Source organism: Martes martes (genome assembly GCF_963455335.1).
Source record: "Martes martes genome assembly, chromosome: 5".
Taxonomy (NCBI): Eukaryota; Metazoa; Chordata; class Mammalia; order Carnivora; family Mustelidae; genus Martes; species Martes martes.
Window position 1 is genome coordinate 141,077,821 of NC_137892.1, and position 13,292 is coordinate 141,091,112.

At 36.7% G+C, this 13,292-nt stretch overlaps 1 protein-coding gene across 2 annotated transcripts in view; it reads left to right on the plus strand.

The window, feature by feature from the left end:
* The window catches only part of DROSHA (drosha ribonuclease III), a 124,531-nt gene that overhangs the window by 53,930 nt on the left and 57,309 nt on the right, over window positions 1–13,292 (plus strand). For both annotated transcript variants that reach the window (XM_080803585.1, XM_080803586.1), the window contains 3 exons: window positions 3,956–4,080; window positions 5,754–5,853; window positions 7,303–7,410. In XM_080803585.1, coding sequence (XP_080659711.1) covers window positions 3,956–4,080; window positions 5,754–5,853; window positions 7,303–7,410 — 333 coding nt within the window. The remainder of the gene's footprint in view (window positions 1–3,955; window positions 4,081–5,753; window positions 5,854–7,302; window positions 7,411–13,292) is intronic.

A 13,292-nucleotide genomic window follows, 5' to 3' on the forward strand; every position in this document is an offset into this window, starting at 1 on the left:
AATATGTTTAAAAAAAAAAAAAAAGTAATCTATTACTATACTTGTCCTCAGGAAAAAAAAAAAAAATATGTTTAAAGGAGGAAAATATCCTGGAAACTGAGTATCACAAAAACATCCTTTCATTATATCTTTTGCGAATAGAGCAGAGTAGACATGGCACCACATTCATCCTCTGCAGTACTTGCTTTGAAAGATTACCCAGTTGTAGGAATATTGGGGAATTTATTAAATTTTTCAAGCCATTATGGTCACATTAAGTACTTTATTGCTTCAGAACTTAAAAGAATTAATCTTCCTCCTGAGGCACTTTGCCTCTGCCAGGGAATACTTTGGTCACTAGAGAGAGTATTTTTTATTCTTCCTCAAAGCTGGTATGATGGATATTGTAAGGTGTGGCCAAAGTCTAGAACTTATTTCATCTCTTCCCAGATATTTTAAATCACTTGTTTGTTTGGTTGATGCCATAGCATGGTGTTTAAAATCATGAAAACATGAATAATTCACTAGCATTTTCAGTTGTGCAGTTCCTCTTTTAAAACTGTGTCCTGCTGGTTTGATACACAAAATCTCAGCAACAATTCCTAGACCTAAATACTATGTTGCTACTGATGATGGGCGTTTAACATAATTTCTTATTAGGTTACCTATAACCAAAATCTTCTCTAGTTTATTAATTTTGAGAGCAGAGGTCAACTTTTTCAGATACCTAGTGACCTTTTGACCATTAAGTGACTTTCAAATATTCTTTTAAAACTTAAGTGTAAGTTGTTTGTGAACTAACATGCATGAATTTACGCAAATCTATTCACTTTGTCACCTGCTTGGATTTCTTGGATGGCTGACTGGGGCTACAGCCGGGGGGGTGGGATAACCAGCTTGTTTCAGTTGCTGGAAGGTTTCCATTGAAATCCCTCTGTCCTGGACAAACCAGGCCACCATCCAGACTCTGGTTGTGGGCTTTGCTTTATGACAAAATGAAGCTTGTTGGCCTCCATGTGGAATGATTCTGTAGCATTTGGCTCTAAAGTAGCTGAGCCAAAGATGCCACAATCTGTTGGTAAGAATTTAGTTTCTAATTAGGGACTGCTGTGAGAGTTGAGAATAAGCAAGGAGGTTGAGAAAACTATGATTTTATCATCCTTTTACAAAGAAACTTTTAGGATGAAAGAAAGGTATTTTGTTAACTGAAGAAGGAACCACCTGTTCACTTCTTCCTGTATTAGATTTTTTTAAAAAATGAGGCTTTCTGTTAAAATTTAAAAATGGCCTATGTGGACATAATGAGAAGCTTACCCATTTGATTTTTGTGTCACCATACCTTCTCTTCTAAAGGTGTAGAATTAAAGGAATACATTGGAGCAAGACAAGGATGCTCACTTTTACTCAACATTGTAGTGGAAGTCCTAGCCAGAGTAATTAGGCAGGAAAAAGAAATAAAAGGCATCAAAATTGTGAAGGAAGAAGTAAAACTGTCCCTATTTGTAGATGATATGACTTTATATATTGAAAACATTTAAAAATTCCACCAAAAAACTGTTAGAACTAATAAATGAATTCAGTATAGCTGCAGGGTAAAAAATCAGTACACAAAAATTTGTTGCATTTTTATAATACACTAATAGTGAACTATTGGAGAAATGAAGAAACAGTCCCATTTATAATTACATCAAAAGAATAAGATATCTAGGAATAAATTTAACTCAGGAGATAGAAGTCCTGTACTCTGAAAACCACAAGACAGTGATGAAAGAAATTGAAGAAGACACAAATAAATGGAAAGGTATTCTGTGCTCATGGCTTAGAAGAATTAATATTATTAAAATACCCATGTTACTCAAAGCAGCCTATGGATTCAGTGCAAACCCTATTAAAATTCTAATGGCATTTTTCACAGAAATAGAATAAACAATCCTAAAATTTGTGTGGAATCACAAAAGATCCTGATTAACCAAAACAATCTTGAGAAAGAAGAACAAAGCTAGAGGCATCATACTCCCTGATTTCAAACTATACAACAGAGCTATAGTAATCGAATGATACGATATTAGCCAAAAAAACCCTCAAACAGACATATTGGTCAGTGGAACAGAATAGGGAGCCCAGAAATAAACTCTTGCATGTATGATAAATTAACTTATGACAAAGGAGGCAAGAATATGCAATGGGGAATGGACAGTCTCTTTGATAAATGGTGTTGGGAAAACTGGACAGCCACATATGAAAGAATGAAATTGGACCACACTACCTTATGCCAAACACAAAAGTTAACACAAAGTGGATTGAAGACTTGAATGTAAGATCTGAACCCATAAAACTTACAGGAGAAAAATAGGTGGCAGCTCATTGGCATTGGTCTGGGCGCTGATTTTTTGTATCTGGCAACAAAGGCAAAGAAAAGTAAACAAATGGAACTACATCAAACTAAAAAATTTCCATCCAGTGAAGAAAATCATCAACAAAATGAATGGGAGAAGATAATTGCAAATCAGATATTTAATAAGGGGTTAATATCCAAAACATAAAGTACTTTCATAGCACAATAACAACAACAACAAAATCCAACTGAAAAGGACAGAGGATCTGAAGAGACATTTTTCCAAAGAAGAAATAAATGGCCAACAGGCTCATGAAAAGACACTCAACATCACAAATCATCAGGAAAATACAAATCAAGACAATGAATGATCACCTCCTATCTTTCAAAATGGCTGTTATCAAAACAACAAGGAATAACAGGTACTGGTGAGGATGTGGAGAAAAGCGAACTCTTGTGCACTGTTGGTGGGAATGTAAATTGGTGCAGCCACTATGGAGAACAGTATAGGAGTTCCTCAAAAAATTAAAAAATATGATCCATCAGTTCCACTTCTGGATATTTTGAAGAAAACAAAAACTCTAATTCAAAAAGATAGGCCTGCCTGTGTTTATTGCAGTATTATTTACAATAGCAAAGATATGGAAGAAAATCTAAGTGTTCATCAGTAGATGAATGGATACACGCACACAGTGGAATACTGCTCAGCCATAAAAAAGAATGAGATCTTGCCATTTGCAACAACATGGATAGAACTTGAAGGTATTACCCTAAGTAGGATAAGAAAAAGACAAACACTGAAATCATGCAATCGAAAAACCAAACAAATGAACAAACAAAAGCAAAACCAAACTCACATACAAAGAACAGATTGGTGGTTGCCAGAAGGGGGAGGGGAAGAGGAGTGGGCAAAATGAGTAAAGGGGATCAATACATATAATGTCCTAACTGTAAGTCAGTACTGTGTTGCATATTTAGAACTTACTAAGAGAGTAGATCTTGATGGTTCTCATAAGAAAAATTTTTGTAACTTTGTATAGTGACGGATGCTAATTAGACTATTGTGGTGATCATTACATAGTGTATACAAATATTGAATTATTATGTCCAGCACCTGAAACCAATATAATGTTATATGTGAATTATACGACTGTTTAAAAAAAAAAAAAGAAAGGAAAAACAGGTACACAAAGAACTAATGGAAAAAAGTATATAGAGAGGCATCTGCGCATCCTGAATAGAAGTAAGCCATTCATTTGAAATGTGAAATGAAACAGACTAAGCCAGCACACTTCTTCCCCATGATGTGGAATATTTCCCCTGTGCCTTTGGAGAAGTTAAGGAAAAGTTGTATCCGACTAGGTGTCCTTTTAAAAGCTTAATTTTTAAAGGTTTCTATTTGGACTGCAAAAAACGACAAAATCATTGTTCGTTATGCCAAGTGGCATAGACTCATTTACAGGGATGACATTATAGTTTTTATATACTATAGCTGCTATGATTAATGGGTTTTAAATGACATTTTCCCTTGGGGGATGAGGCTTTCCCAGGAAAAATCCGATTAATTTCTTCATTACTTAGGTTAAAGTCAATACTGAAAGACTTCTTATGGGAATAAATGGCTTTGATTTTTCTCTCTAGAAACCTAGCTCTGTCCGCATCGATCAACTGGATCGTGAACAGTTCAACCCCGATGTGATTACTTTTCCGATTATCGTCCACTTTGGGATACGCCCTGCACAGTTGAGTTATGCAGGAGACCCACAGTAAGATATTTCTCGGTGTTTGTCTTAGCCAATTTCACCTTCTACTAACAGCTGAATTAGCGGAGGAATATCCTTTAGTGGATGTTTTCTTATTAAAAAATTAAGACCTGAAATGAGCCATGTTTCCAAATTTAGGTTACCAAATGAAACAGGTTTTGGTAGCTCCTGAAGAATTATTTTCTCTATTGATTTGACTGCAGGAAATTATTATTCAGTAGATTATCCTTGGCAATTTTGGTCAACATGAGTCCCATATATTTTTAACTTTTAAGGAACTTTTCCTTTATTCATCATAACAATATTTATTGTTATTATTATTATTTATTTTTTCAGTGCACTCTAGAGGAAAGTAGCACCATGTTCCTAGCACTGCTGGATTTATGCAGAATTCTAATTTGGGAGGCATCTTAATAAGAGCTCAAGATCCCATGCAAAATCAAGGGTTGCATTGTAAGAAGGCATGACTTCTGACTCTTAGAATTGATGTTACTTTCCACAGTTGAGTTTTTCCAACTGGCTTGTTAGTGTTTTTCTGGGAGAAGATGAGGATGTGTGGGAATGGAAATAGTACCATTATATTCTTCAGAAGTATTTGGATTTCCTACCTCGGTAAACAAACAAACAAACAAACAGTTTCCTGACTTAATTTTTTTTTTTAAGGATTCATAATGGGAGAAAAGGGCATGGGAGATTTTCAGTTCATAAATACAATTCTGGCTGATACATTAGAAGAGGCTAAAGGGTTTTGTTCTTTTTTTTCCCCCTTTGGATAAAAGTATGAAGCAGTGAACCAGGCACTGTGTAAGTACTTCTTTCTTTCCTCCATTCTCTAAAAAATTGTTACCAAAAAGGAGAGACCCAGCTAAGGCCAAGAAAGGAGCAGTTTGAATATGACAGAAAATTCGTTGAAAGTCCCTTCTTGTCACAAATGTTAGTAGAATGTGATAGGCTCTCGTGGACTCTCAGATGGCAGGACTGTGTGCTGCTACAGGACTGCATTTCTCTTCCTTCCCAGGACGCTTGAACAGGTTCCTTTAGACTGATCTAGCTTATCACATTATTTGGCTTCAACAACTATATTTGTTTTTGAGTGGTAAATACAAATTGGTGCACACCATTTGTCTTTTTCCCTCTCCAGTGGAGAAATGGATACAGCTGTGTAGCTTGGGTATGGGCACAAACGGCGTTCTCTTTAATACTCTCCAACTTTTACTTTCAGTGTAGGCAGTTCAGAGACCAACCGTGTCCTTGTTAATAAGGGGTCTTTCTTTCAACAACCTCAGAAAGTACATATTTAAATAAAATAGGTAACAATGAGAAATGATACGTTTCTGTTGGTTTTTATGTGTCTTTGGAATTCTTTCCCGAGAGATTCTGTTGGTTTTTATGTGTCTTTGGAATTCTTTCCCGAGAGATTCGAGCGTATGTAGTGACACCTCATTTTCAACACAGACATATAATTATCAACTTAATCACTGGTTCCAGATGACTCTTGGTCATCCTGCTCTACTGCCCCCAGATCAGATCCTTCCTTAGAATGATGGTTTGTTGCCATTAAGGATATCCAAAAGAATGTAATTTGTGATTCAGCAGGCCTATTGAAACAGCTGGTTTTATTGCACTTCAGATTCTCCTACTTTTTGTCTGAGATGTCTGTCTGTCCTTTTCCTTAGGTACCAGAAACTGTGGAAGAGTTATGTGAAACTTCGCCACCTCCTAGCAAATAGTCCCAAAGTTAAACAAACTGACAAACAGAAGCTGGCGCAGAGGGAGGTTGGTATCAAGTCCTGATCTTCTGGGATTAATAATGATGTGCTTCAGGTTTATTTTCAAGATTATCGCATTACACCATGCTTCTAGAATAAGATGCAAAAACACTTCTAAAAAAAAAACAACATACTTTTCTCTCCTCACATTAGTAGACAAATGGATTTCTTTTTCGTCTTTTAGTATCTAAGAGAACATTACCTCCACTACCCTACTAAAAAGGCTGTTTCTTAATGGATTCCTACCATTGGGAATAAAAATAACTTATAGAAATTTTTCAAATTTTACAATTGCTGGGTCAACCTTTTATCATTGATTAGACTGTACATAATGTAATTTGGGTCATACTCAAAGTTCTTGGTCTTACGGTCATAAAAGACTGCCTTTCATGTGTCTTCCATAGGTCTGTTAGTTCAGCAGGGTAAACTTATAAGGTTTTATATTCCGAATTTCATATTTTTTACTAATGGGTAGTATTGTCCTGTATTCAAGGATCATTTATGTTTTCGTTCTTAACTCATAATTTTAAGAATAAATGGATTCAGTATCAACATAAATTTTGTCTCATTGATGTTTTATTTTGCCTTGGGTATAAGAGAGCAAGGTTTTGAAGCTGGGAAAAGTGTTTGAATTCTGGTCCTGTCACTTCCTGTGACTTGAGCCAGATAGCTTCATTATAAAGAGGGAACCAAGGCTTGGGGAGACTGACTGAAATTTCTCTCTGTTGTTGGATTCGGGGAGGAAAAGTGGTTGTGTGGACTTCTGAAATACTCCATTTAACTTTCCTTCAGTGGTATTTGATCTGTAGTAGCCATTTAATCAATGATGCAGGGTGTGTGATAGTTCCTATTGTTATGAATTCCTGTGAGATTTTTGTTGAATAAGTGTGCAGATATAAAATTTTTTTATAATTAATTATTTGAAGGGAAGAGTCAGCTCCTGATCATGTCTTGCAGAAGTTTTAAATCATTGTCTTTTTTAAAGAAAATATACCTTTGCTACAGGAGGTTTTGTAAGGGTTTTGCAAATTAGAAGGCAACTTTTAGAATTATGTGGGTTGCAGATTAATTTACTGATTGTCTTTCTTAGATGTAAATGCTTAGCATAAGGCTTGATATAAATATAATTTTTGCATTCTGATTTTAAGTCCCAAACATCATACTTTATCTCTTTTATCAGCAAAAGGGCACTTTTTTTTGTTTGAGCTCACCAGAATGGCTGATTTGGCTTAGATTTTTTCTTATCTGGTTACCAGGATAGGCTGGCTTATACCCAAAGCTTAGAGTATCCTAGCCTTTATTTCAAGTAAAATACTGTAATTTGGCATGAAGAGGTTTGAATACCTGAATGTAAAGGTGATATTGAATGAATCCAGCTTATTTTCTAATGCTTGATGTTTGGCTTAATACTGCTTCCCAACTGTCAGGTTACTCATCATAATGAGTTCTTTTCTAGGAAGCGCTCCAAAAAATACGACAGAAGAATACAATGAGGCGAGAAGTAACAGTGGAGCTAAGCAGTCAAGGATTTTGGAAAACTGGCATCCGTTCTGACGTCTGTCAGGTGATGACACCTCTGAGAACACATTTATACCTATATATCTCTTTCTTGAAAAGAAAGTTTTCCTAATTCTGTTAAGTTTCTATAGAACATACTATCTTATAGCTAAATGGAACACCAACCATAAATTGTTTGCTCTTGTTTTGGTTTTGTTTTTATATCAGTTTTCATGTTGCCTTGTTTAGTTGTGTGTGTGTACGTGTGTGTGTGTGTGCGCACGCATGCGTGTGTGTGCGCATGCACGTGTGTGCATGGTGGTGGGGGCAGGCAGTTACATAGTAATACTTTCTGTCTCTGCCTATTGAGTGAAGGCAAGTGTATTCTTCAAATGCACCTGCCTGTGTGCAGCGAATGTGTGGGTGCTTGTCCAAAGAGAGAACTCCAACAGTTCTACGTGCAGACTCAGGAAGACAGTGTTGTCTGAACTTTCCAGACCGATGACTCAAACTTATACTGCGGAGAACAGAAGGCATTCATGAACAAAATCAGTATAAATTTCCTATTTGAGCCAAATGATAATAGTTTTTCCTTGTGTGAACTAATAGAGAAACCTTTCAGCTGTATATAACTCTCACTGATAACTATTTTTGTTTTACCTATGAGTGGAATTTATACCAGATTAGAGACCCCTAAAACCGAGCATATTCTTTGAGTCTTTACTTCATTCTTTTGTTATGATCGATACTGTTACATTTCGTGAGAATTACAGTCAAGGCAGTGAGTACCCAGGCAGGGGTCAGGTAGTGTATTTTGCCATATTCAGCCGTTGGGAAGAATACTTACAGGCTTCCACTCACCGTTTTTTTTGTTTTGTTTTGTTTTGTTTTTTTAAATTTTTTTTATTTAGTTATTTATTTGACAGAGAGAGATCACAAGTAGGCAGAGAGGCAGACAGAGAGAGAGGGGGAAGCAGGCTCCCCACTGAGCAGAGAGCCCAGTGCGGGGCTCGATCCCAGGACCCTGGGATCATGACCGAAGGCAGAGGCTTTAACCCACTGAGCCACGCAGGCGCCCCTCCACTCACTGTTTTGATGGCAGCATGCATGGTAATAAGTTCAAGCTGTCTCAGGTATTTATTTCATCACAATGAGGTGTTTTTTCTTTAAATCAGTGTTAGCATTTAATTATTATATTGAACAGTGGGATTCAATCTTATTATTAAAGGGATTTCTAGGTGATTCATTTACATTGTGATGTCCAGAGCTACATATTTTTATGTTAAGATGGACTGCTATTGATGCCATGTTACTAGATAGTTCGAGAATAATGCTCTACCATGGCAGCCATCTGTGTCTACAAAATCTTCAGTTATTTTGCTAACTGAGCAGTTTTTGTTTTTTTGTTTTTTTACTGTAAGTATTCAGAAGTATCTTCTGCTGATTCTTTCTTAGGGCTTTGGAGCTATATTATCCAGTTTTTCTGTTTCTCCAAAACCGACATAATGTCATCCTAAGGTAGACGTCATAAGAACACTGAGCAGAATGTTCAGCAATCTGCTCAAAATCTGGTGCTGTCAGTGATAAGTCAGAGTTGAAAGAGACATCATAAAATTGGAGAGCATTAGTAACTGGAAGGGACCTTAGAGATCTTTCAGTTCAGTGGGCTTTACACTTGTGTTTTTGGTTAACTTTGAACTTTTTCTTTTTTCGTTTTTTAAACAAAACCCCGTAGAGCCCTAATTTGTAAAAAGATAAAAAAGAACTGATTGGTGGGTGGTGGGTATGGAGGGAGTATCTAGTTGTACTGGATTTCCACCCTGTGTAGCGGGGCCCTAAGGCAGTTTTGTTGCACTGAACACAATTTTGTTTAAAGCCTTGAGCCCTTTGCCCCCTTTCTTTTGGAGAAATGCCTGCACACGGGTGCGGAATAATCTGTTCTGCCGCAGTTCCGTGTTCTTCAGCTGTGTCACAAATACCTTCGTCTGGCTTCTCAGCTAGATTAGAAGCAGCTGGAGGACGAGGTTCTCATCTCCTCATGTATTAGATTTCACATTCTTTTTCGATATTGGCAGGCAAAAGCACTCAGTTCCTTTGACTAACTGGTCAGAGAAATTGGATCCTAACTCAAACTCTTGCCAAGGTGACTACTCCTTGATCTAATAATAGTCCCTTCCTCTGTAGGACCCCCTCTTCCAAAGACAACTGCCATCTGTTTAGAAGCCATGTTTCCAGTCTCCAATCCTCCTGTTTTTTTACAAGTAATGTTGGCCTTACTTAATTCCTTAACCTAGAATAAATGCTTCTTTTAGTGTGTGTTCCTCAAATAAGATAGCAGGTGGCATGTAATAATGCAGTTTAAAACATTCAGAATAAAGGCATTTAGTATGTTTGTTAAGGAAGAATAAGAATCTGAGAAATAGGAGTTAAATGAATACTTTGAATAATCCTGAAGCCTGTGAACAGATAGACTCATGCGTAATTTTAAGGGCAAAAATCACTTCTCTAAAACCCTTGGGGGTGGGGATGGGGGAGGGATTCTCTGTTTGGTAATTCATTGATGCAGAACCTATTGTTCATCAGTAATAATTGCTGGTAGGTTGCTGGCAAGAGCCTTTTGATGTTATCTGGCTGCTGTTGGAGGTAAAACTGTTGTGATAAATCTAAGGTGGAGAAACGTTAAGTACCAGCCTCTCATTCTAGAAGTATAATTTCCCAACCAGAGACGTTACTGGGGTTTTTATGACGTTAGAGAATTCTGCCTGTTACCCTGTCCAATGTTAGAAGGAATGGAACTCTAGGACTGGGCCTGGAACCTGTAATTACATGTGGGCTAAATGCAGAACTTGAAGCCATGTTTAGAGACAGACTATTAAAAGGTTTTTTTCTGTGTTGCTGTTTATTAGTGACTTCTGGGCAATACGGGGGTGTGGGGAGCAGGAAGTAAAACCTGAAACTGAGGCTGAAAAATTCAGCAGTATGCCTCAGAAAAGGTAGAAAGTCAACATGTTGCTGCAGGATCTGTATTTTAAGAGTGGGGTTCTGCCCACTGAGCTTGAATTGGTATCTTATAGATACTTTGCTTTGGTAAGGAGGTGACTCATGGGGATCAATAAACTGAGCCATAAGAACAGAAAATGGGTAAAGGTGACAGAGACATCAAAAAAGGAGCAAGGAATCTGCTACCATTATGGTTCTCTAACCCGCATAAGGCTTATGCTGCACTTGGGGGTGCTAACTCCTTGAGAAAACTAAGGAGGCCCAGGTGCATGGAGAATTGCTGGGAGAAGGAGCTGAGTTGTGGTGGTTGGTATTTGTACTGAGTAGACGCAGGGCTGTATTTGGACTCCTTAATTGCTGTGCGGTTTTCCCACAGTGACTCTGGAGTGGGGTGGAAGGCTGCCGTGCAGTACCACACTAACTGATATTCTCGCTCCTTGATCTATCAAGGGGTGACTGAATAGTGAAAATAAGTATCTCCAAGGATGAGGAGGTTTTGGACAACACATTCAAGGATTCATTTTCTAAGTTAGAACTTGGGGTGGAAATGGAGATTTATACCTCCAAGAGACATACGGCTTCACAGTTACTATTAACAAATTTTTGGACCATGTGAGATACTTGATTTTTTTTAAAAACTGGAGATGTAGTGCTTCTTGTAAAGGAAGAGAACAAGATTTTGTTTGAAGGCTAACTGACCTGATAGAGAGCTGTCAGAATTACAATTTATTATGCAAATTTCCAACATTTTCTACAAGATGAGGGAGAAGAGTGTGATGAGCTCTGTGCCATCCTCACACAGCTTCAGCCCTTACCAGTGGCATCTCTGTAACCTCATAGTCACTGTTTCTGTTTTCCTGATTGTCTGCTACATCTGTTTCAGTCTGCTCCAATGGCCGTTCAGATGAGATCTGTACATTGTCATGAGTTGGTGTGTTTTAAGTCTCTTTAGGTTCTCCCTCCATTTTTCCCTTTGTTTTCCTTGCAAATTCTTGTTGTTGAAGAACCTGGATCTTGTGTTCTGTAGTGTTCCTAAGGTCTAATCTGGGTTTTGCTAATTGGAACTTCGTGGTATCATTTAACATGTGCATCTCTTCCTTATATTTCCTATAAATTATCATAAACGGCTGTCTAATAGAATACCACTGGCCATACATGGCTATTTAAATTTAAATTAAATAGAATTAAATGAAATTAAAAATTCAGTTCTTAGTTGTCCTAGCCATATTTCAAGCACTTAATAGACTATTAAGACTATTTGGCTAGTGCCTATTATAGCAGTAGAGATGCAGAATAGTTCCATCATCATAGAAAGTTCTGTTGGATGGCAGTGATCAGATTTAAGTTTATTTTTTTGCACAACTTTTTCATAGGTGGTAGTGTGGTGTGTGTGTGTCTCTCTCTCTCCGTGTCTTTTTATAAGTGATAATCCAAACATTTAATAGTTCTTTTAGAAAGTAATTTCTGTTCATAGAAATCAGACCTAATCTGACCATTTTTCAGTTGAAGAGATAAGTCTTCAAATTGGAATGTATTTCTCCTCAATCATGTGCCTTTTTTTTAAATTGAAGTATATAGTTGATATAAAATTAAATTAGTTTCAGGTGTACAACACATAGTGATTTAAAAATTATTTACATTACAAAATACCACAATAAGTATATTACAGTATTACTGTGTTATACTTTTTATCTCTGTGACTTACTTATTTTACAACTGGAAATTTATATTTCTTAATTCCCTTCACCCATTTCATCCATTCCCCCAACTCCCTTCTCTTTGGCAATCTCCAGTTTGTTTTCTGTATTTACGAGTTTCACTTGTGTTGTTGTTTGTTCATTTGCTTTATTTTTTAGATTTCACATATAAGTAAATCATAAGAGTTTTTTTTGTCTTTCTCTGTCTGGTTTATTAATTTAGCTTAATACCCTCTAGATCCATCCATGGCCTCTTTTTTATGTGTGACATTACTAGTCACCGATGAATTAAGACCTAGACCCATATTTATTAAGAGCTGCCAAAGTGATATTTTAATTCTGTCTTTCTTTCTGCATTTATTAGTTAGAATACTTAAAAAAAATCTTCCCCTCAGTACTGGTCCCATATAGGGACTCCATATAATACCAAAAAATTACTCATTTGATTTATTCTGTAATACAGGAAACAGTAGTCCCAGAATAACAATATTAATGGCATCACCAACAAAATGACTATGGGAAGTGGTTGGTTGTTTGGGGGTATTCCTTGTGGTCTGTGATTCTCTGCAGATTGATCACACAAGGCCTGCGCACTCATTACTCTTTTTAGGTCACTTGTGCTTAGACCACAAATTAGTTACACAGTTAGATTCAATTATTTCATTTGACTTTTGATTTTGAGTGTTTCTTTTTAAATATTGTTTTATAAATCTGTAAAATAGTTACCGTAATTCCAAACTTAGGTTTACAAAGCCAAGTCTCATTTTAAAAATCTAATTTATATCTGTTTCTTCTACCCCATTCTTGCCACCCTGAGCCCCTAAGAATAGCTGTCTTTTAAAAATGATTTAATTTTCCTTTTTAATATAAGCAAAAACATACACACACATGCTCTTTGTTTGGCCTCCCCTCTGTCAAACTGTTTTTGTTATGTGATCACTATGAGGTCCATTTTCTTTGCTTTTTTTTTTTTTAATCTCTTTGTATTTAGGGAGGTTTATAATTCTGTTCTAATGGTTATCTTTATGTTAACACCTTTGTAGTCTAATGAAACTTCTCCCTCTGCTCCTGTGTGTGTGTGTGTGTGTCCCATTGTCTCATTGTCCCATTACTGAAAATAACTACTGTTCACTATTTCTTGTGCTCCTTTTATCCAGCATCTAATTTGAAGTGATTATCCTCTTGCTGAAAGTTAGTATCTATGAGATACACAGCAGCCTCGTCCTTGCTGTTCATGGACTTCACATTTTCC